Raw genomic sequence first — 24,788 nt, 5'->3', positions numbered from 1 at the left:
TTATTATCCTGTTTCAAGAATCTTCTAGTATAAGAGACTATTTTCATGTACAAGTACAATCCACTCCATCTTTTAGAACAGAATGAGGAGACAAAAAACTTTGCAGAGGTGGTCTAAGCACTGTGGAAAAAGACTTCCCTCCCCTTTTCTCTGAAATACAATGTTATAGCTGTACCCCTTTTTTCTGCTTTGTGCCACTTTAAAGAGAGCCTTGGGAAGTCTTCCCACACAAACTGTTTTAATCTTCTATCTCCCTTAAGGCCACATACAGAAGCCACCAACATTTTGACTAAGCAGTACTGGACTCCCTGCAGAGCCAGTTTGTGCACTTGCTAAAGGAATTGCTCTTGAGCAACTTAAGGCCTTTCCTCTCTCGAGGGCATAAGAACTATGGACTCTTAAACACTCAAAATCCTGATTGTGTGGGAGGAGAAAAGGACTAGACACAGAAAGCAAATTTTGTTTCCACCTGATGGGTAGACCAAAAATGTTTTTTCTTTTCATATTCAGTTTGAGGTGTAGCCCAAACTAGTAAAGGTAGACTTTTGGTGTGGGAGATGTGCCAACTGCTATTTATTTATTGATCTTTTTCTTTTCTTAATTGTTTCATGGCTTGCGTAACATGGTGTACCTTGGATTGGCTGCCTGCCCACCGTGCGTAAAGGGGTGTTGACTGTCAACAAGCCTGGCAATTGGGTGGCTTTGCCTCCTTCTGTCTTGTCCATTTAGCTGTATAATCACTCTCTTCCACCACGTCGCCATCAGACAGTCTAGAGACAAGCCTTAATGAAACTTTTTGCACTGGGAAGACCTGCAAAGGAAAGGCTGGCACATGTTTTGCTGCTAATGTCTGTCTTTATGAAATATTAAGGCAAGCACTGAAGTTTTCTTCAGGTGTAGGAATTCTTAGGAGAAAATTTCTACTGTGTAGTGGTTCAATAAAAGTGTTGCTAGCATTTTTTGTATTTTGTGTAAACAAGGCATATGCAAACTGGCTGCTAGAAATAGGTGCAATCAAGTAGTTTAGACTTGCACATGATCTGTTTACAGTTGAGTGTCCCGGATCAGTGCTTCAATGCAAACACAGCCACAGAATGAATTTGGGAAACAAAATTGTTTTGATGGACAGTGATTCCAAATGTGAGGTCTCTCGGTGACAAGTGGGTATATCCTCTTCTTGAAGTGGTTCACAGTTTCTTCTCAATTTCATCCTGCTTTGTGCTCCACCAGATAGTATTGCAAGTATGACAATTCTTATTAAACAAACCTGTAGCAGAGAAGGGCTAAAATCCTGTTCCTCGAAAAGCTGATATTGCAAACTATGAAGTTTGTATGAAGCTTCCAGGTAAGATACATCTGTTAAAGTAAAATATTTCCCTAATTCTGTATACTATACTGAAGCAAAGGAAGGGGAGCATTTAGAATATGCCAGTAATATGACAAGTTAACTCTCTAAAATTTCCCAATTTAAAAATAATGAAACCACCGTGGCAGCAACTTACATATGTGCTGTTGTTTTGCAAGAGTCATTGTCACTTTAGTTGGTTAAACTCCTTTCAAGGAAGGAACCCCTCAGCACAGTCATATATGCTGGCAGGATTTAAAATACTTTAATAATCTTGGGATTGTTTTATGTTGTTTGCAATCTCAGCCATATCCCGCTAGGTGGTCTTTCACAAGCCAGTCCAGTACATCATCTCCTCCTGAATCACAGTAAAATTTTCTCTTCTTCCTCTTTAGCAGGAAGGAAGGTTGTGCCTAGGATGGTCTTCTAACCTTTCCTTTCAATGTCAGTATTTTGGAGGCTGCAGGTGGATGTCACTTTGTAGACATTTGTGTGAGAGATGCTCTGTGTTGCCCCAAATGTTTATTTGGCTGCGAGTCCAGAAGATGTCAGCTTTTAAAACATTTAAATTACCCTCAGAGCTGCTTTTAAAACAGTAATGCTGGCTTCCTCTACTGGGTATCAAATGGATTGTGAAATGTCTTCAGAGGGAGTGGAAAGGACTTGAGTGAACATTTTGCAAAGTCTGACTCCATATGGATCGTTTTTTATAATATACATAAATAGTACATTAGCTCTTTCAAATCACTTTCTAAATGAACTGAACCAGCCTCAAAGGAAAATATATCATAGTCATGCTCTGCGTGGTAGAGCCTTCTTAGAGAGTCTGATTGAATTCAAAGGTTAGTAACATCCCACATGCAAGCTTTTTCTGGCATATATATGTGGGAATTAGGATCTTTTCCTGAGCTGTACAGAGGTTATTTTGTTTTGCACAGCCTTTGCTAATGTGTTTATAGGTAGTTCCTTAGATTTGGAAGGGAAAGTCTTCTAGATGGCTTGTGAGAACTTTCAAGGAGGTGGGGTGGCTCCTTGAAAGCAAACCCTACAATGGTGAATGGCCCATTAGAAGGAAGTTGATGGCGTTGCAAATGAGATTTACATGAGAATTAAACTGCTGTAGTGTATCCAACAGATGCTGAAACAAGTGCCCCTCTCTGATGGTTATTAGGAGATTTTATGAACTGATCTTTTCAAATGGTTAGCTTCTCCTCCTTCTCCAGGGCATAAAAATTTCCCAAGGATCTGGATACTTGTAGTCATAAAGGAAGAGTCTTCCCAAGAAGGTGGGAGGTAGGATGAAAATAGGGGTAGAATCAAAGTTGCATGTTGCCTGTGGCAGCCGTGGCCAGATTTCTGTGGTGAAAGGGGCAGCATCTGTGGCAAGCTGGAAATTCCCCAGCAGTAGAGCAAAGTTTTAAAATGCTTGGTGTTGAGTTAGGTATGGAAATGAATAAGCAGTGCTACTTGTAGAGGCCAGCTGTGGCACTGCAGTTAGTTCCATGCTGTCACTACGTATTTAATTCTTGGTGTACTGCTTAATTTCTTACTGAAAACAGAACTCTTTGTAGAAGCTGTTATAGGGAAGTTCCCCAGAGTGTGGGTGCAGGTGGGGCTTTTTTTGGCATTGAGGTAGGTGTTAATTGAGGTTTATGGTTGAGGGAGAAACATACTTAGTTGAGTGTTTCTGCCAAGATGAGCAAAGAAGGAAAATAGTTAATATTGACCTTTTTCGTTTTAACCAAGATCAGTGTGAGCAGCAGAGGCTTGGAAAGCCTCAGAAGGGCTCTTGAATTTCACAGAAGCAGGGAAGGAGTGAGAGATGCTGGTGGTGACCACGCTCTGCTGAGTCACTTCTTGTGGTCTCTGCTGTGGTAGAATGGAAGTCAGACTTAGGCTCTTATCTTAAGGTTTGTCTTGGATGGGGGGACAACTCAGCATGTCATGAATGGGGGCTAGGCAGCCTTTTCTGGTGCAGCTGGTGCAGAAACACTGTGGGCAAATGTGTGTGTTACAGAGCTAGTATTTGCCATTTCTGTGACATCTCTGGAAAACAAACAATGTCAGACTGGCTACTTGCTGCCTGGTGCTGCCAGAATAGCCATGGTCCAGAGGTCCTGAAGCAGCCAGGGGCTGTGTGTCATCACTGGGGCTGAGAGCTGTGGTTTGGCAGTACTGCCCTAGGACTGGGGAAAGTGGGATGTGAGAAGTCCTACAGGAAGATGAGAAGCGTCGTACCCGTGAGCCCTTGGCAAGGGCTGAGCAAAACTTACTCCTGATCCAAGACTGTATGCAGCATCTGCCATTTCAGTCTTACAGTGAAGAGTTTGCCACCGTCTCATGAAGGATAGATGTAGGACAAGGGTGGTAACAGCAGAATATAGAAATAAGTCTCACCCTACTTTGTTTCATACAAGTTGCCTTTCATTGTGCACTTGAATTAACTTAGTGGGACAGCAAGTTAGCATGGGGGTGGATGGAATAACCTTGTTTGTCACTGTGGTGTGTATTGTATTTTTTTAATAGCATAAAACCTTGGCTGCTGTCAGACACATTTGAAGAACATTTATCTCCACAGAGTGCTTTTTTCTTTTAAGCTTCTGTTCTACTCCATAGTTCTGCCAATTTGATCAGTACTTTAGCTTTGTTTAACGGGTGTTACCTGGTAAGATCGGGATTTTGTTTTGATTTGGCTTTTTTGCCTTTGAAATGTCACATTGAGATCTAAAATGGAGCTGCTTTAAAACTGAACGCTAGGATATGGTATGTACATTTTTGCCAATGTTGTCCGAGTGGCAGCCATGTAAAATGAATTTGTGTCCTCTGTATATGTCCCAAACAGTTTAACTAAGTGCCATGCTGATGAAGAGTCCTCCAGGGCTTTGTGGAAACGCTGGCTTAAGACACATCTTCACACTCTGTCAAAGCAGGAGTGACAAGTATGAGGTTGATTCTTCTAAGATGTACATTGGCTTAAACAGGACTGAAATCCCCATTTTTATGCAGCCCATTTTACAGAGGTCCGTAGAGGCCAATAATGACTAGAAGGTGTTCAGAAGTATTTGAACCAGGTTTGTAAGAGCTACTTGCTGTTGCCCAGTCTAAACAGCTATCCAGCCCCACAATGAATGCAGTTAAAATCCCACGAGAGGTCCTGTAGATCCTAAATATACATTTACCACATAAGCAAGGTGGGTTGCACTTGTGGAGAGAGACAATTGATCCTGCCCTGGTGTTGATTTTTGTGGTGCTAGTATGTGCAGTAAGCAGGAGGAGAGGAGTTAATTTTAGCTTGATTAGCAACACAGAAGGGAATCAAGATGACTGCATTGGAAGTGGCAGTGGGATGAGATCAGTGAGGGTAGTTTATTTCCATGCATCTAAGTGGGTGTTCTAAGCAATTTAATTTTTCTTTCTTTCCTTGTTTTTTAAGAGAACCAAGAATGTTAATGCATTTAGTCCTTGAAATCCTTCTGTGGTTGCAATTCTGGACACGTTATTGTTGTTGCATGGTGGTTGTTTTAAATGAACACCAGGTGCTTGTATTCTGTTCCTCAACAGTTCCTTGTTTCTTTGCTCTCTGTTACCTGGTTCAGCAGCAAGTGGCAAGCGATTCTTGGTATTGGACTCTCGGGTTTTCTCCTACTCACCTTTGTTTATATTCTGGAGCATGTTCAAAACTGTTTATGATTAAACATTGCTCAAACAGCCAGGTTAAGATTTATTGACATAAAGGAGGCTGGGAGGAGGGAGTGGCTGGCTGGTCATCTGTGTCTACTTCCAGCTGATAGTGATGTTACTGAAGCTGTACACATATCTGTGCAATAGCTGTGGTGTGTCAGGCTGCTGTTCAAAAGCATGGTGGCTAGGGACTGATATCTGTCAGCACAGTCTTTTTTCCTTTGTGCAGTAAAAGCTCAAGCAAGGGAGTGTATGTAGGTGATGCACTCCTTCCTTTGGAGCTTGGGATTCTGAAAACATCCCATGGGTCTTGAGCAGGGGACCACTATTTTTCTGTCAGTGGGAGAGGCTTGCACACCACTGAGGAGAGAGATCAGGCTTTGAAACATGCTAATAGGGTTGTGACCTACAAGAGTTTTAAGCAGGGATCCTTTTAAAAAAGACGCCTACCCCTTAAAAGCCAATGCTGTTATATGGAAGGCAAGGAGGTTCAGAACAGAAGACGGGAAGATGAGCTCTATTTAGGAAAATAAATTCAAATGAAAACAGAAAAATATCAGGGTTAGAAAGAAGGTAAGTTCGTAAAAAAAAAAAAAAAAAAAAAAAAAAATCTTTTCTAAAGCGAAACCAATTTGTTTCCTGGCTCCTCTTAGCTACATACAAACCAGAGGTGTTAAATAGCTGTTTAGCATTTGAAGGAGTCTGTATGTAGCATGTTGGGTTTTGTTTGTTTATTTTAAAATCACAGATATTGATATTTTTCAGGCTTTAAGAAAAAACTTAAAACACAATGCTGACAATGTACTAAAAAAATTAACAGACTGATCAGCCTAACATGGAAAGAGATTTTTGCAGTTGTAAGACTTGATGATAAAAGTGAGATACACACACACACACACAAAAAAATGTTGCACATAATTTACATTTGCTCTGAAGATCAAATATTTATTGGCTAGTGAAGAAATGGTTAAGATAGGATCTAGACCTCTACAGGCTAGACTACCTGATTAGAGCAGCAGTGGTACACAGGCTGTTGAGTGTTATAGAGTCTCTTAACTATCGTTATTTTTATGTATACAACCACACACACAACAAAATAACATAATAGGCTTGCTGTATGTTACAGATGATATCAGGTGTCTGCAGTGCTGATAGTGAAACTTTCTGGTGCTGGCAGCCAACCTCATTTAAATAAAAGCATCGTCTGCTCTTTGTGCCAGCCCACTTCTTCGGTGGCAAACTTTCATATCAAGTTTTTGATGTCAGGCCACTCATTCTGACACTTAAAACACCTCCCTATTCCCAAGCTTCAAATTAAACAGCAGCTTTATGGTTAATTTTAGACTTTAAGGGCAGCTTACTAAATGTTTTCCGCAGGTAGCTAGCTGTTGACATCCCTGGGAATGCAACTGCAAAACTTTTCCCCACTGTCGTTACGCTGAGAGGCATGATAAATGAGATAGACTTTAATTGACTGGCAGAGTGGTGTTGGGTTAAGACATGGCTTACCATAGGACACATGGAAAGAAGTTCACTGTATCTTAGCAGTTTGCTCAGAGACATGAAGTTGTTATAGGAAGGACTACACAGGGGAACAGAGCAGCTTCTGTAACAGCGTGGTGGAAGTGAGGCCAGAATTTGCCTTCGGGGGACTTTAATAATAAAAAGACAAAGGAAAACCCCCAATCAATATTGATTAAAAGATAGATGTCACTGTTGAGGCTGCAGATTAATTTATATTAATGTAAAATCATGTCTGATTTTTGTGACTGTAGGTAAGACCTTCTAGGCTCATACATTTAGCACGTCAGCAGACTTGAGTTAGATCTTGCGATGCTTCAGACTCACTGTACTCCATGTAATCTGCCCTATGTGCTGCCGAACTGCAGCTTGCTTGTTTTTAAAGGAATAGGAGTGCTTGGGAGGGGAAGAGGAATTTGTCTTCTGATAGCAAGCCCTGTGCCCAGCACTCCTGGTTTGGAGTGAATGGCATATTTTGAAACTGACTCCAATGTTTTGAAATGTGAAGCTAAGTGAGGTACAATTATAGCACCACCTCTTTGTTTCTCTATGCCTGGTGGATGGACACCAAGTAACTACCGTGTTGTCTTGGTGTGCATATTTAAAAGGCGGTCTTTGTGATGGGTTTTGACAGACTCCCCGATCAAAGTACCAAAACTCTGCCTTAATGGTATTTGTTATAAAAGCCTGTTAATGATATTCTTTTAATTATACCAAGGCTTCGTTTCTGAGATTGTCTTACATATTTATAATCCATCTAGAAATAATTGTCAAGATTTTTCTGGATTAATTTTAACGTAAGTGTTTAGGGTTGGGGTTTTCTATGTTTTAAATAGATAAGTAAGTGAATTAATCCCTAATCAGGTGTGGATTGACCGTTGTTCCACTGAATTTGTAAATAAGTGGTGATAATGATGGTATTTCAGGAATATCCTTCAGCTTTTTTTGCAGGCATTAAAGTGAATGAAAGACACTGCTAGCTGGCTTACAGTGGAAAGGTGTTCTTTTTCAGCTTTTCTGCTGGAAAAGTTTCAGAAAGGTCACTTTTGAAACTCGCATTCCTGGCCCTTTGCACTCTGATAGCTTTCTGGAGGACACTGGAGCAGCTTCTGGTAGAGGGTTTTTTGGCATTGGACTGAGCAGGATTGCTATAAGACCCATCCTGCAAAGCTGCAGATAGGATCTGGAAAAGACCTGTCCATAATGTGAATTTCCCAGGCGGGGTGGTGACTTCAGAGGGAACCTCCTACTATTCCTGCTGGCTCTCCATTAGCTGATTGAAACACTGTTCTCAGCAGTTTCAGTGATTTCTTTCCTGTTCTTCTATGAGATGCTATTTTGATACCCTGTGAATTTATTCCCTGACCTTGTTGTGGTATTTCATTACACTGAAAAAACGTCAACTACAATATCTTATGTGGGTTTTTTTCCTTTCCTGTACTGTACTCCTCAAAGGGGAGTATCTGGAAGTGAAGCTGCACTTGATGTCTCAAATAATTCTCAAAGAGTAAAATCAGAACGTTATTAAAGAGATGTAAGGGATTAAAAAAAAAAATAAATACTGCTCTTGATTCTTCACTACTAATTCTCCAGTGTGAAACAGCCTTGAATGTTCTCACTTGAATGAAAAATTAACTATTTGTCAGTGGTGTTGCTCGACTTATCAGTTTGCTCTGTGACAGCAATTAAAAGGTTTGCTAGATGTGAAATTGTAGGGAAGATGTGTAGAATAAAATGATTATTGAAGAGTCACAGCATGGTATTATAGTGCAAACTCTCCTGAAGGTTTTGCTTTTAACATCTAGTTGTTGCAGCCTCAAAAAAAAAAAAAAAAAAAAAAAAGTGCTTGTTTTCTCCCGTGGACTTTTAAAGAAGATACGTATGAACCAAACCAGCATTTTAATGTTCTTTGGGTTGGGCTTCTGGTATCTCTTTTCCTTTTTAGCCTTCCTGATCAGCCTAGGGGTGTTTATACTGTTTCCCCTCCACCACCTACTTGGCTCAGTTTCACTTGCTGCTTTTTCCCGGGATGGGCAGTGGCTGAGACCTTGCTGTTTGTCAGCACAGTGAGGTGGGATGTCTGCAGAGTCTGGAGGGACTGAAGAAACAAAAATAATTTTTGTGTATGTCTGTGTGTGCATGGTGCTGGCAGGGGGAGGAATCCCAGAGTTTGCCCAAATTTTCCTGTGAACATTGCTGTCTTCAAAGGAGTTTGCTAAAATACGTATTTGAAAATCTGCCTCTGCATGGAAGTGTTTCTCAATGTGTTTGAACCTTGATGAAATGGCATAAAGGGAAGCCCTGTGCAACTGAGCTCAATAGAAACATTCATTACAGCTAATTTACTTGGTGCTTTTAAGAGACATAGCTATTCATAAGTTGTGGTTTTGCCTGATGCTGCTGGTAGTATTTGTTTTAAATAGATACACTTGCCTGCACATGCTCTTTGCCCATCTGAAATCTTGTCTGGCTGTATTGGAAACCTCGTTTTAAACATGGTAGTATGCAGTGGTAGGCAAATACCAGTGTAAGCTGTGGTGCCCTCCCATTAAGACAAAAAATCCTGTACTGTGTGTATGCTTCCAGGTAAACAGTAGCAAGGAGTATAGGGGAAAGATCTTGTCTGTGACAAAGAGAAATGGCAATTTTAATTTTTTTCTGAAGCATTGTCTGTGTTCAGCCATCTTACTGCACCTGCTTTTCTCAAGGACAATTAGTGAATAAACTCTGGAAGCATGCAGGTACTAAAAAGCACTTATTTTGCAGCATGCAGAGCCTGCATATCCCATCTGAGACGACCACAAAGCCACTCCTGCTCCTGTAGATGTGACCTGCTGGTTGCTACGGGAGAATTGCCATGGGTACAGGGCCACGGGAAGCACTTGTTGGAATGCAGAAAACATTTTCAGTCTTTGTTTGGTCCTCTTGCATACAGCTGAGTGACTTTGAGTTTGAAATAATTAAGCTGAATCAAAAAATCCTGACTTTTCTGTTTCAGGAACTTTTGAGAATTTCCAGCCTTAGAGCATCAGCATGGTGGCTGATGTGATTTACCTGGTAAAGACCAGAGCTTTTCTCAAAATGAATGAATTGCATTTCGTTTTGTGAAATGAGAAGGCAGTGTTTGGATCATGTGATGCTTAAATCTGAGTCTGTTGTTACATGCTCCATTTTTTTTATAGTCTGTTATAAATCTGCAACATTTTTGCTGGTACCTCCTCCTTTCCTCCTTCCGCTTGATACTTGTCCACTCCACTGACTCTGTTGGTGTTGGTGCCTGTGTTGCCATGTGGAAGGCAAGATAAGGGATCTGATCTGCCTGACACCTTACTCCCAACGAAAAAAGAAATTAATTATTTCAGCTACCTGATTTGACTTGCTGTGCAGTGGTTTGGATGGTAGTATTGGCACAAGGGTGACACTGAGAGGAAATGGCTGAGGGGGAGGAATGGTGGTGGTGGGTAAAGAAAATGTCTCTTACAGCTGAGAAACAGATTTAGATTTTGTTAAAATAAATCTGCATGAGATTGAGTGGCATAATTGGTATCTCTTTGGGGAGAAGATTATTTTTAAGGCAGAGGAAACCAGTGGGCTGTCCTCCTGAGCTGCAGACTTTTACCCAGTTGTCTGGTTACTCATCCCAGTGAGTCCAGGGTGACCATGGAAAGAGGAGAATTTCCAGCTAACTCAGATGCATTTCAGGGGAGGGACAGAAAATCCTTCCAGTAAGCTGGAATTTCAGGCTGGTCGATACTAATTCCACTGGATTCAGGTATGAGGAATTCTTGATTACTTCAGTGTGAGTTTGCCTTTACTAAAACTAGGTTTATATTAGCTTTAGTATAGGAATGGTACCTAAGTGGTTAATGCCAGGGACCCCAGTACACTGAAGTTGAGCTACTTGTGTGTCTGGTGTAACAGGGCAGTGGAAATAGTTGCTGGTACTTTCTGGAAAAAGTTCCCAACAGAAGAAAATTTAAAATTCATGAAGTAGAAGTAAGACCACTCTCTCTTTAATTCAACTAATTATTTTAAACCTGAGCTCACTCACATATGCACAGACAAATTTAGTTCAGTCTCAGCTGATATATGTACTTTGCATATCTGCAATGTTAAGCATGACAGTATATATTAAATAAAGCGATTGTGTTACAAAGCATGCCAGGCAAGTGATTTGTGAGCGCAGGGTAACTGCGGGGTTAGAAACCAGTCCTCCTGACCTAAACTCATGTTGTGACTTACAAAATAATTATGACCAAACATTTCAATGGGTTGCTCTGTTGTTTTCAGCTGTGATGGAGAAGGCTATACTCCTTTATTTGTGGATAATCTCCGTACATTCTAAATCTAGTTTTCCTTCAGTTATGTTAAAAACACTAATGGTGACTTTTATAGCTTTTCCTCTAATTAAACAACAGTGGATAGTACCAGAGGCATTTTTGCAGGGAGCTCTGCAGTTTATTTCCTTTTGCTGCTGCTGTCTGGCAATGTGCTTGTCTTGCTTCTCTTCAGATTGAGTGATTCATTACAGGAGGAACAAATGTCAATACTGGGCTTCACCATTTCTTGCAGACCCTTTGCTTATCTCTTCATGAATGCAACGAATGATTTTACCAACCACCATGTTACAGATATTTCTCTGATGTGTGTTTGATAAAGGACTTCATGGGTAGGCCTTCAGTAGGACTTCTATGTTAAATCTGGTCAGATCAGTAGAGCAATTGAAAGGGAAATAACAAATGCTGAAAACTCATTAAGACTGCAGTAACCTCCAAAATGAACCAAGCACTCTTAAAAAACTGGCAGTTATGCTGCCTGTGTCCCCTAGCCTAAAGAGATGTGTAAAGAAAAGAATTATAATGACTCTTAAATTACCATGGTGATAGGTACATGCTTGTTTTGTAATGTGTATTTAGACTTAAGAGAATAGAATGTATTTGTCTTTGTTCCTCCAGATCTTTTTCTGTAGTCTCAGTGCAGTTAACTTTTTCATTTGGAATGCAGATAGCAGTAGCCAAGTGGATGATATAACTGGTTTCTCATTGGTGTTGCTTACAAAGTGTTATTTGGGGGGGGAAATCTAGGGTAGGGAGTGGAACAGGAAATGTTGGATGATTTTATTATTATTATTCAATTATAAAGGAGGGGTGAATAGTACCTAATCTCCTGTGACAGCTCAGACAGCTTTCAGAGCTTGTTGTACGGTTTTATGACATTCATTCAAACTAATATTAATTTTAATTCACTTGTGATTGAAAGGTGGTTTTGTTACTTGTGTTTTTGCCCACCTTGCTGCTTCAAACAGCTGTAGTTCCAGCAAAGTAATAATTTTGAGCACAATACTTCTGATGATTATTGCTATTAGGGAGTAAGGGTCTAGTTTATTTTTGTGAAGGCAGAAAATTAATTTGGTTATTTTAGTTCCTGAAATGGGCAAAACTCTTCTAAATACTTTGCAGGTGAAGTGTTTCGGGTTTTGCTGGTTAATGTAGTGAGGCTTGCTGTAGAAAAGCTGAAGTTTCGAAGAGCATTGCTCTCCCTGAGCAGAGTGCAGTTAGCACAAAGCAACAAATCTTGGTCAATAAATGTTCCCAGCTCAGCTGTTTTGCAGTGGTCACACCAATTATCAGAGCCTTATTTTTGAAGAAATGTGAATCTGAGGTAGTTCTTGTCTCAGTCTGCTTACCTCTCTGGGGGCAGACCTTCAGGGCTTAGATACATGTTTAGTTAAGTGAAGCAAACTCTTATCTTTTTCTAACCAAATTTAGTTTGATATTGGGTGAACTGGTGTCTAAACTTTCCCAGTGAGTCTTTTATGTTGTCCAAGGCACCTCCTTTCAGACTGCTTCAAAGTGTCATGGGAATAGGGAGTGGATTTATGACTTAATGGGAACTTGATTTTCATAGACGCAGGCATGTGGTTCTTCCCTTAGCTGATTACAGAAGATGAAGAAAATTAGTTACAGGAAGTGATTGGGGCACTTCTCTGTTACGGCTGCTATGTACAGTACCTGCACAGGGATTGTAGCCTGAAATTTTGGTATTTATCCTACATGTTGACTGAAGGTGTGCGAAGAATCCACCTTGCCCTCTGGTAAAATCATGTCAGGTACCTTGAAATAACTGGTAATGGTAATAGCCTGACAAAGATGACTGATGGGAAGTTCTTACTTGTGCTGAGAAACTCAACTTGTTTTTGGAGCTTTGTGCATGGGAATAATACCGTATTCTTCTGGGTGAACTATATGAAATTGACACAAACCAAATTGGTTTCAGAGAAGTTACAGGGGACAGAAACAGCAGTTGTGTGGGGCTTGTTTGGGAATTTTTTTTTTTTTACAAGGGTTTTTGTGGACATCCTTGGTCAAACTTCAGCTAGTAATGACATAGTTCTGTTTCATCAAGACATGTGCTGCTGTAATGAGAGCTCTGGCTGCCCACCTTTGCTGAATCCAAGGTATTTACTGATTCTAGAGATAACTGCCTCATCCTTAAGCATTGGGCTACTGTCCCCTCACATCATAGAATCACAGAATCGTTTAGATTGGAAAAGACCTTTAAGATCATCAAGCCCAACCATTACTCTAGCACTGCCAAGTCTACTACTAAACTATGTCCCAGAAGTGCCACATCTACACATCTTTTAAATACCTCCAGTGATGGTGACTCCACCACTTCCCTGGGCAGCCTGTTCCAATGCTTGACAACCCTTTAGGTGAAGAAATTTTCCCAATATCCAACCGAAACCTCCCCGGCACAACTTGAGGCTATTTCCTCTTGTCCTATCGCTTCTTACTTGGGAGAAGAGACTGACACCCACCTCACTACAGCCTCCTTTCAGGTAGGTGTAGAGAGCGATAAGGTCTCCCCTCAGCCTCCTTTTCTCCAAGCTAAACAACCCCAGTTCTCTCAGCTGCTCCTCATAAGACTTGTGCTCTAGACCCTTTACCAGCTTTGTTGCCCTTCTCTGAACACGCTCCAGCCCCTCAATGTCTGTCTTGTAGTGAGGGGCCCAAAACTGAACACAGTATTCAAGGTGCAGCCTCACCAGTGCCAAGTACAGGGGGACAATCACTGCCCTGGTCCTGCTGGCCACACAATTTCTGATAAAGTCAGAGTGGCAGAGGGAAAGATCTAGATAGTGAGAGTCACTGGTATGGTAATAGTATCTGCAAGTTTGAAAAGAAAAAGTGGCAGTTGCGGCAAAGGGAGACAATGATGCTTAACTATGTTTTTGAATGGAACCTTGGGTCTGTGTTACTGTTCTGATTCAAATTGTGAAAAGTGTTATTTTTAACAAAGCACTTCCTACAGTGTTTCTCGCTTGACCTGCACCTGGGCACTGTTTGTAACACAGATGCTACTGGTGCTTTTATACCTGCAACATTCAGGAGTAACAGGATTTCATAAATTATGACAAGATAAAGTAGACAAAGATGGTACTGACTTGCTGATGACAATGCATGTGTAACAGTCTTCCAACTTACTTTTCTGGTTATTCCCTTTTGCATAATAAACTGGAATGGTGTTTATATATAACATAATACATGCTTTTATATATTACATAATATATAAAAATATCATTCCAGGGTTTATATATGTATTTGTGTATATATATACTTTATATATATGTTTCACTTTGGCTTTTTCATTATTTGTCTTCTGCATTTTGTCACTGTGTTTTCCATGTTGTAAATGTAAAAACATAAATCCAGCACACTTTCCTGTCTCCTTTTAAAATCTTTAAATAGCCTTTTCTTGCTTTTATGCAGCAGATCTTAGCAGAAGTCATTTGGTGTTGAACAGCACTTAGGGTGCTCTAACAAAGAAATCGGTGACTGTAATAGCTTCTATTGAACCTGGTACTATGTTTTGGCAAATGCATCTCCACTTCCTTTGCATCTGTGAGTAAAAGGTTCTTTGACGAGGGGGAGAATATGTCTGCTTCTTAGAGTCATGCAGGGTATGGAGTAATTTTGTTCGGTTTTTTACGTAACCATTTTTCCTGAAGTCTGCTTTAGGGGTGACTGTTTATGTAAAGTCTAGTGTTTCTTAGCACTTTATTTTCAGACCTTATGTAGATGAAATGCTTGTGGTCACTGTCACTGGTTCACCACATGAAGGATGCCTAATAGCATGGGTGCTGTGTTGTCAGTGTGAAGAGCTTGTCCAGGAAACTTTTGGAAAATCTGTCTTGTTTAAAACCATTCTAGCAACATCTTTTATATCGCTGTAACCATGTGTGGCATGTGCACTCCTTCTCTTCCCCTTGGTCTCCAATGTATATATAGCATGCATTCAGCGAGTGCTATGGAGTCTGTGAACTCAAGCATGCAGCAGGGAGCCAGCAATCCATTTTCTTTGACTTTCTCCTGCTTGTAATCTAATAAGGCAAGAATTGTTTCTATGCAGTTTATGGAGGTTGGGGTGTGTGTGTTTGTTTTTAGTTTTAACACAAACAAAAAAACCCCTTTCTATTCTCACTGTCTTGCAAGGCATCCTAGAGAAATGGGAATCCTTTCCCACAAGGAATTGATGTATGCAACATACTATGGCTCTGTATGAGTACAATACATATGGTTTATATGGCCAGGGATTGCAGGATGTACCTGTCTGTAACAGGTTATTGAGTAAAACTCAGGAGCTCTGGAACTGAAGCAGGTTGCTTCCTGCCTGTACCAAGACCAAGAGATTTTGCAGACCATTGATGTACCCCTCTAATCAGCTGGAAATTTCAAAGGTGCTTAAAAGAGTTGCCTCTTGGGCACCCTTGGAAATACCAGTTAACTTCATTATGCTTTTTATGTTGAGTCTAATCTGTGCTTTCAGATTGATCTTCTCATGATGGAAATGTTAAGCAGTAGTAGTAATTGCTATGCATCTTTGATAAGAATCATGTAACATGGATCAAATAGTATAATTCAGTTTAAATAACTTGAAATATATACAGTAATCTTAAGGAATGCATGCTCTGTTCTGCTTGGGCTGTCTTGTCCTGCTTATCTTCTGTAGAAGTATAATTCTCATAGGCTTAAATCCTGCATTAATGTACCTCACTCCTAAATAGGACTACCTGATACAATTTGAGTTTATCCTCTTTTGGTTGGAAAGAGGTTAATTAAGGGAACAATTAGAAAAGCTCATTAAAACTGCATTCAGGTTCAGTGTAATGAAAAGTGAGCTTCCTGTGACAAGATGATTCAGAAATCATGCTTTTCCCATTTCTCATTGACACAGTTCCCCAGTATTAGTGTGTGTATGCTGATTTGAAGTAATGTCTTGGGCTGTGCTGTTGTCACTGTTTGGATTACTGTGGTGGTTGTGATAGAGACTGGAACAATAATGTTAATCCCAGGCACTTTCTCACCCCTGAGGGAGGGGAGGAGTTTTGCAGGAATTTATAATCTATTCTGCATTGCATTTCCATTTCTTGGGTCCCAGGTTTTTACAGCACTAAAAGCATAAATTCGGATAAATTACTGGCACCTTGGCTTTGCAGGCAGTGTCAATACTGGAAGCCAGCAGAGACCAGGCTGCAGAAGCTGCCTAAAGCTGTGAGCACCCTTGCATATATCCACTCTCTGATTTTTCTGGGACCGGTTCCTTACAAAATGGCCATGTGCATGCTAGCTAGCATATTCTGTGAAAGCTAGTTGTATGTCCTGGGTTCTGCTTCAGTGGATTGGGAAGCCTGTCTAAAAACGAAATCACAGCAGCCTACAAATTGTTTGCTTGTGTAGTCAGCCCAACCCAGCCTCTCTGTTTCTCTTCCCTCTTTCCAATCTGAGATGCGGGTAAGTCACATGGCTGCGTTGGGTGGCTTTGGGGAGGCTCTCAGGGAAAAGCATTGTTAAATGGGCCTTTCTCAGCACATGTTTACAGGGTTAGTTTAGACTTCATATTTCAGGTTGACTCGTGGTTTTGGAAAAGTAACAGGTTTTCTTAAGATTGCCCATACCTGCAGACTGATGGGACTGCAGTGTTTTGGGTGCAGGTATTGCTGCCTTGTCTAACAGTGTTACAGCATCAGTGAGTATAGTAGAATTGAGGGGTTAGTTGCACCATCATCTGGAAGCAGTAAGGTGTAGGAGATGTGGATCTTGCATTACTGGGCCCTTCTGAAAGGGAAGACTTAAGTGGCAGTGGGATAGAGCTCCTTACTGGTATGCAGCTGCAGTGGGGATCTTCTGGCCTCAACAGTGCTGCAAAACTGCCTTAGGGCTCTGTGCAGTCAGGCCTGTTGAGATCAGCAGCAGGTTGGGATTGCACTGAACACTGTTAAACAAGGACTGATTTGTCCTTGACTCAGATGTTGAAAAATGCTGAGCACCTGGTGTTAGAGCAAAGAATTCCATTGCTCTGTGAAAGAAAGCTCAGCTTTTCCCTGGTAAGGGCTTGAGAAATGATGAAGCTTTGCTCATACTGGTATTGAGCCTTACTTAGTTCATGTGATGCTCACTGCAAATTTATGTATTCTCTGGGGTTTGGGGTTTTTTTCCTACAAGAAAAATCCATGTAGCAGTACGAAAGCTTTAAAGCCAGAGTAGTGGTTCAACTGCCTTGTTTCAGGTCCATCTCAGTAAGCTGTGTGCCTGCTGCTGGCAGACATCGCAAGGCACAGACACTCTGCTGTTTTGAATTGTGTGTTTGTATTGAGTCTGCAGGGAATCGTGTTTAGAAGGGTTAGATAAACACAATTAGGCTGCATTGCCAGCAATGATGTTCTTATTTAATGCATTAATGAGTGCAGGTGGCAGGACCTCTGAAGTGAATTAAATGCAGTGCAAACTCTTGCTGTATGTAGCAGAGCCATTGTAAGTCCAAGCTGCTGAATGCTGAGCCAGCTCATTTGAGAGATGAGGTGGGAGATGGGAATGAGCTTCTGATGCCTGAATGATAATTTTATACTCTTCATGGCAGGTTTCTGAACATTACAGCAGAACTAGCTTGTGCAGAAGAACCAAGAGCAAGAGAGTATGTTTTTAGAGCTGTAACAGGATGTTTCTCTGCATTTCTATTGATAGCAGCATTAAGATAAGGTGGTCACAAATACAGATTTACTTGCTCGCCGCCTTGTTCTGTTACCTGGCAGGATTCAATAATGCACTGGTTAAAAGAATTATGTTCAGCCTACACCAGCACTTACAGTACTAGAATACCACTGCCCGAGTCCCTTCGTTTCCTTCTATAGGCAAGATGCTGGAAGCCAGCACAATTACTGTGCTCTGCTGGCCTTTCCCACGGTGAAACCTGGTTTTTATTTCCTGCTGCTTTAACCTTAGTATCAGTGAAATGATCCCTGGAAAGCTTGTATTGATTGCACATTATTGTCTAATTAAAGCACAATAAGAAGAATTGCAGAACACTCACTCTTACAGCCCTGTGCCTATTGCAGATACTGTAAATTAGAAAGCTTTCTGTTCAACTATGGAAAATGTCAGTGCTTGCTTCCTTTTGAATTTCCCAGCATCTCCTGGAGGCTATACTTGTAGGTGTGTGATTTTTTCCCCCCCACCCCTCCACCCCCCTCCTAAATAACAATGGGAAAGAAGTGTTATTTAGAGAAGAAATGAGGCACTGTAGGCTTGCAGGGGCATTGTTCTGACCCTGCTAGCTATAACCTATGTTGTCCAAAGGGAGGCACTGCTAAATGAATGTATTTTAATCTGGAACCTGCTAGATGATCCTTTAGCATCATGTGCAGAGATATAAATGGGTATTAGTTATACAATATGTAGAGGCCAGTCTTTAAATAGCACTTTCTTCTTACCTGGAGGCTGTTTGTTGCTCTTGTCTGGATTTTATGGCTTTCTTCCTCCATGTTGCTGCTTGTTTGATTCTTTCTAGTAACTTGTATCTTCCTGAGTTATGTGCAAGGAGCTAATAAAAGATAAATCCGAGTCCTTGATATAGCAGGAACCCAAGAGTTTGTCATTATGGTTCTGCATCTTGCTTAGTCATTGATTGAATACATGGCCTTGGGGAAATCACTTAACTTACCCAAACCTTCGGCTTGCATCTGATCACTAGGTGATACATGATACACTATGATACATTTACAGAGATTTATGAATGATCAGTAATTCTGCACAGGACACTGGGCAGAAATATGCTGTAGAGAATGGTGGACTTCTGTGCTATGAATGAACTAATGATTCACCAGTTGCATACAAAAACACTTAGATATGTTTAGTATCACGCGTGAAACTGACTTTTCCCTTTCTTTCCCTTACAGATGTACTTTCCGATTCCCTAGCACGGTTATAAAGATCCAGTTCACATCTTTATACCATAAAGAGGAAGCAAAAGAGGAAGCCTCATCGCCTCCCCTTCGGCCACTTTACCCTCAAATATCGCCTCTGAAGATTCACATCCCGGAGCCGGATCTCCGGAGTGTGGTCAGTCCCCTCCCATCCCCCACAGGCACTATCAGGTAAGATGTTAACTATCCAAAGTGTGCTCTCTGGAAACTCCATCTGTGTTTTCTGGCATCAGTCTGTCAGCCATGTTTTGTTTGGTATACTTGGTGCATTTGAAATGCCCCATTAAAAATAACTAGTTAAATATCTGGTGTTCAAAATTATGGAAGGCTGCTAAAAACTGTTATGGTGGCTGGAAGTTGGGCAGAAGAGTTTCGTTTAAGAGCTCAAAGGGTTCAGGGGGGAACTTGAGTGTTAGTTTCACGCTATAGAGTTACTAGTCTGGCAGTGGAATTAAAAATATCTATGAAGAGCTACCTATATGCATGGAGAAAAGAAAGCAAGCAAATACTTTCTATGTTAAGACTGCCTGTTTTATTTTTATCTCAAAAATATTCTGTTGTTTCTGGGTAGTGCTGGCGTTATCTGAACTTAGGGACAAGGGTGGCCATTGGCACGTGGTTTCCTGGGGATAGAAGGAAATGGGGGTAGGATGCTGACCACATACTGAGGGGCTGTAGCAACCTGAATGTACATCTGTGTGAGTATCCGGTTTTCTAAATTACCTGATTCATGAATGTGCAGTAGAAATAACCTGAACATGAAGTTACTGTCTGGAATATTTTCTTTCTTTCTTTCTCAGCAAAGAGTTGATATTATGGAGTTGCAGGGTAATGTCTTTCAACATTAAAGCTGTTACTTGAAGTATAGTAAATTTTATAAAGTAAAGTAGACTTCATGGTTTAGGATGATGTATTGGAGTTCTAAAGCATGCAGGGCCTCAGAATAGCAAGAGCGTACCTGGTAATAGTAATAGCCTTTGGTTTGTTTTACTGTCTGTACATTTGTGAAAAGGTATAATACACAAACATCTTGTGATAGTTAGCACTAATTCAGTGAGTAGTATTCAAATTTACATGGCTGAGAATTACTTCAGTGTCACAATGAAGCCAGTTTTGTTTTGCATAGGTCTGGAGGTGCTTGCTTGTTTGGGTTTTTCCGCCAGTCTTGCAGAGCTGCGCAGATGTGGAGTGCAGATACTCTAGAAAGAGGGGGCTGGAGGTAGCTGTGGTTTTAGCCCTCTGTTCAGGCCCTGCTTTTAGTTTATATTTAACCTTCCCTTTTTAGATGAAGCTTGTTGCTGGGAGGGGAGGGGAATGGTTTCTTTGCCAACATATGGTAGTTAGTTTCCATTCAGTCATCTTGCGCAAAGCAGCACAGTGTGGTTTGTGTTACTAAGAGAGGCTGTATCTTTTGACTCTGGCATATGCCTGCAACTGATATTTGACTCCCCGAGAATGTTTCTTTTGCATAAGGAGAAAGTGGAAATAGTAGCATTGAATTGTGCTCAGCCCCTAACAGTGTGTTTACTAAGGATGATTAATGATTGCATCCGTTTGTCTTGAGCAGAAGCTAATCCAGCCAAGTCTTCAGAAAACCTCAAAAGACATCTGAGGTTTCACTTGCCAAACCCCTTTCGTTTCCCAGTTCCTCTTACAAAGGAGGGGCTGACACGTTTGTAAACATCCCTGATGAGCCCCTTCAACCTTCCGCTCACCCCTGGCAGGGTCTTGCAGCTCTCATACCCTGTGGGCCAGGCTTTGGGAAGTGATTTGGGTGTTTCTGCCTGAGAAAGAAGGGAATGCTCTTTGGGGAGCATGTAGCTATGCATTCTGGCCATCTGGCTTTCAGGGCAGCTCTCTGCTATCTTGGTGGCTTCACAGTGGTGGGTGAGGCTGGCACAGTGTCCTCTCCCCCTTCCCAAGGGCAGGGCTGGGAGGGCTGGCAGGGGCACAGCATGGGACCCACACCCCGCTCCCATCTCTGGCTTTGGGAGGTGGTTGCATGAGCTGGGCTCTCCTCCTCCCTCTCCCCCTTCTAGTATTTACTTTCCTAATTTGGTGTGTTTGCCTCGCTCCTCCCTGATTGGCCCATGGAAAATTATTGCAGTTTGGAAATCCTGGGCAGGGTGAAATTTCCTTTCTGGAAAGTGGCTCCTGGCCCCCTTTTCCTGCCTCTGTCCCGGGTGCAGGGCAGGGGCTGTACCTGCGCTCCCACTGCCAGATCCAGCCCTGCCCTCCTGACCCCCGGCCCTGCTCTGCCTCCCTGTTTACATTGCAGCTTGCTTCCCTGCAGGTTCCCCCCTGCAAGCTTCTGGGTTTGTTCCAGCCTATTTATTTTCCCTCTGCAAAGTGCACCGCCTAGAGAGGGAATGAGCTTTAGTTAAACAAAACCAAACCTGCCACCCTCAGCAGCTTTGCAAAGCAAGATTCCTGCTTACTCCTAGGGAGAAATGTGTCCACTGTTTTCTTAGCTAGGTATTTTATCTCCAGGAGGGGCCGTTTGTAGATGTGTTTTGAATGCTGTTGTACAGCTTTAAGGGAAAATGTTGGTTGGCAGCATGCTGTGAGGCTTACACACAGGCATGGCTTATTTCTTCCTGCTTTGAGTTCAAAATTCCTTTTAAAAAAGTCAGACTTGCATGTTCCAAAAAGGAAAAGGCCACTGTGGTTGTAAGAAATTGGTAGAAACAGCCTGCCATTTTACACCATGTAAGAAAGGGCAGAGTAGCACCAAATCTCTTCTCAGTAGATTCAAGGCATTGAAAAGCTGTGTGAAAGCATGTGTAGTTTGGTTAAATTCAGCTCTGCCTGCTGGGAGATATAACTGATTCACAACTTAAGGAGTTAAGGGACGGTCTTCTGGTACATGGCTTTAAGGTTCTGCAGCTTGCATTTGGAGGATCCTCTTTGGGTGACCCTGGTGATATGAAGTTCCTCACCTATGCTACAAACACTTAGCTTTGCCTGGTTTTGCTGTAAGTCCATGATATGTGTATGAATGTGACTCCATAAATGTGTTGCAATCTAGTCCCCAGAGTGGCTTGTGCTTGGATTATAAACAGATCCACAGGGACAAGGTGTGATGTAGGAGCCTATTCCTGGTCTCAAAGTCATGCCAAGTTGGAGTTTAGGTTTACATTATTTAGTTTTCCTTTTATTATCTTCCAGTTGGTGTTAATGACCCTGTAGTATTAACTCAGTTTTCCAAATAGCATCTCTTTCCAGCACTGCCCCTCAGGGTTGGTTTTTTTTACTATTGATGAAGATGAAATTATTTCTCTGTACATGCTTCCCTATTCTAAACAGCAATTATGTTCTCACTGATAAATATTAAAAAAAGCTACAATAAAGAAATATTAAATGCTGTACTATGGAGGTTAGTATCGTTATTCATATTATACAGCTGCTACTTCTGGCTTATCTCTGCACCAGAATGACTGGGCTTGAACACTTTGTCTTGTTTGTTTTTTCACTGAAAGGGCATGGATAGTTAGCTCACATACATGGTCTTTATCAGTAAAAAAAAAAAAAAAGAAAAAAATTCTTTGACATGGAAGAGGAAGAGCCCTCAGAGCCCTGTGAGAACCATGGTTTGGAAAGTGTCTGGTGAAGTTCTGTGCTAATAGCTAAACTGGTACATATTTGTGTGTGGACCCCAATTTGTACTTTAATTGTTAGTACTTAATGTGCCTGCCCATGTTTGGCCGTTGCTAGAAGGGTCGATACATAGTTTACAATGAATTGAATGGTATGAATAATGAAAGATCAGCTGGTATCCTTCTGCATCTTCTATTTTGTAAGCTTGATGTGAGCTGAATTGCCGTGGTTTCATAAGCTATATTCTTTAAACCTTTTTTCCTTATTTTCACTAGGCAAATTTAGTTCAGTAACATGTTGCATGCTCTGATAGTGGAATTACTGAGGCCTGCACTCCAGGAACTGCAGTTATCTTGGCTTAGCCACCAACTTGTTTTGTGGCCTTTAACAGGTCATTTAAATTCATTGTCTGATTTTTATGCATGTATAGTGTAATTACTACTTTCCAAGAGCGTGTAGTAGATAAATTATGTATTGAGCTTTTATTCCATAAAGCATGATAGAAGACTGTGTGGGTGTGAGCCGTGTTATAGTAGACGTGCAAATGCTGGCTATGCTTTGATTCAGACTTGGCTTGGAAAAAGGGAGTGCTTTCTAATAGGCTCTAGGACAGCCATACGACCATGTTTCAGAACACTTGGGATTGGATTTAATCTGAACTCGCACATTTCCTCTAAAGGTATGTAGTGGGAAGCTGAATGAACCCTGACTTCAGTGGATGCATTCACTCACTGGAACAGGATGCATAAATATTGCCTGCTCTATTTCATTCAGGCTTTCCTTCTTCCTATAGCACTATTAGCCATTTAACTGAAGAGCCGGTGAAGAGCTCCAAGGCAGGCTTTTTGCAGGCTCTTTTGCATTGTCTCGGTTATCCATTACTTCCTGCATTCGGGCAGAATATACAGCTCGGGTAACTCCCACAATTGGACAGACTGGTGATTATTTTTAATCACCCTTGTCTCCAAACCACAAGCCAACTAGTGTGATGCATATACATCACATAAGAAAAGCAACAATCTGTACTGGGCTTGGGAGTTCCTATGCATGTTTATTTCAGATAATGGACCATGTGCTAGAGGAGATGTGCCAAGCCATGTGCTGGAGGAAAGGTTGCAGATGTCACCAGCTATATGAGCACTTCCTCTTCCCCTGAAAATGTTCACTGAATTCACGGTCGGAGTGAGCTCACTTCCTTTTGAAGAGGGGAACCACTGGAGCACAGACAAGTAATAAGAATTTCAACCTTTGTGGGTAGCTGACTTTCACTGTGGCTTGCTCAACAGCTTTGTTTTTCTTCGGTGTTAAGCAGGCAGGGTAGCTCTCAGATTTTTCCTTTCACATCAAAATCCAGCTTGGTTTGGCAGTCTCACCACTTGTGATTGTTTCTGAAACCTGTCTGAAACATGCAACATGCAAGGACTTGCCTTTCTTTGAGTTACAATGTTGGGGCTAGGCTGGGGAAGGAGAGAGTGGCAGAGGATTCTCACCTATTATCACTGATTGGTGTATCATGGAAATGCTCATTTTGCAAGCTGAAGTGCTGTACTTTGACCTGATTCTCGCTTATTGCGTGTAAAAAGTGTCCCTGTGTCTTTTGGTGCCCCTTCTTGCAGACTCATGAAATGGAATACAGGGGTAGTCTGAGGTTTGTGGCATTTGTCGAGCCATAGTCCTTGTGTGCAGGGCAATGCACCTGCAATTTGCATTTGAGCAGACTGAGGAAGATTTTAAGAAACAGGGACTCTCCTTTTGTATTCAATAGGGGCTTAAAAAAAATTGCTTCTTCAGACAGGAATCTGTATATTGGCAGTGTTGCCAAGGTTTTAACTCCTGTCACTGCTATGTGTCTTGTACCTGCTTCACAAATGTGCACTTAAGCATTTTTCAAAGGCACTGCCTATGTGCATACCATATCCTAAATGACAAAGTCGAAGAGATGGGATTTTTCCTCCTTAGCAATGCAGATGCCAAGTCAGGTGAACAATTTTATGTGGGATCCCAGGTAATCTTTCATCTTTGTCATAGAGGGGTATGTGCTTTATCCATATACCTGGCTTAAATTAAGCCCCTATAACTTGATCCCTGCAGGTATCATTCTTGCAGAAGAGAATCAAATTAAGTAATAGGGCAACTTCCCTGCATTTTCCTACTCCCTCTCCTTTTGGGGAGATTGGCACTGCAGTTTGGGAGTGTTTCTGTTCCCAGTTTGTTCATAGACTTGTAATATGACTGTAAATAAATCATTTAACCACTTGTTGCTTCATTTTTATTTTTTTCTTCCCAGTCTGTAGAATGTAGCTAGTATTGAGAGAGTCTGGAAGTTTTTACATAAGAATCTCTGTATGTGCTCAGGCACCAGATCCCTCTAGCCCAGTATTC

The 24,788-nt window shown here is 41.4% G+C and overlaps 1 protein-coding gene across 1 annotated transcript in view; it reads left to right on the top strand.

Annotated features, from left to right (window-relative positions):
• Positions 1–24,788, top strand: part of FOXK1 (forkhead box K1) — a 58,063-nt gene that overhangs the window by 8,530 nt on the left and 24,745 nt on the right. Inside the window, 1 exon segment of the mRNA XM_030001744.2 lies at positions 18,783–18,980. Within this exon segment, the coding sequence (XP_029857604.2) occupies positions 18,783–18,980 (198 nt within the window).

This window comes from Aquila chrysaetos, chromosome 25 (assembly GCF_900496995.4).
Source record: "Aquila chrysaetos chrysaetos chromosome 25, bAquChr1.4, whole genome shotgun sequence".
Taxonomy (NCBI): domain Eukaryota; kingdom Metazoa; phylum Chordata; class Aves; order Accipitriformes; family Accipitridae; genus Aquila; species Aquila chrysaetos.
This window is presented reverse-complemented; position numbering and strand designations above follow the sequence as displayed.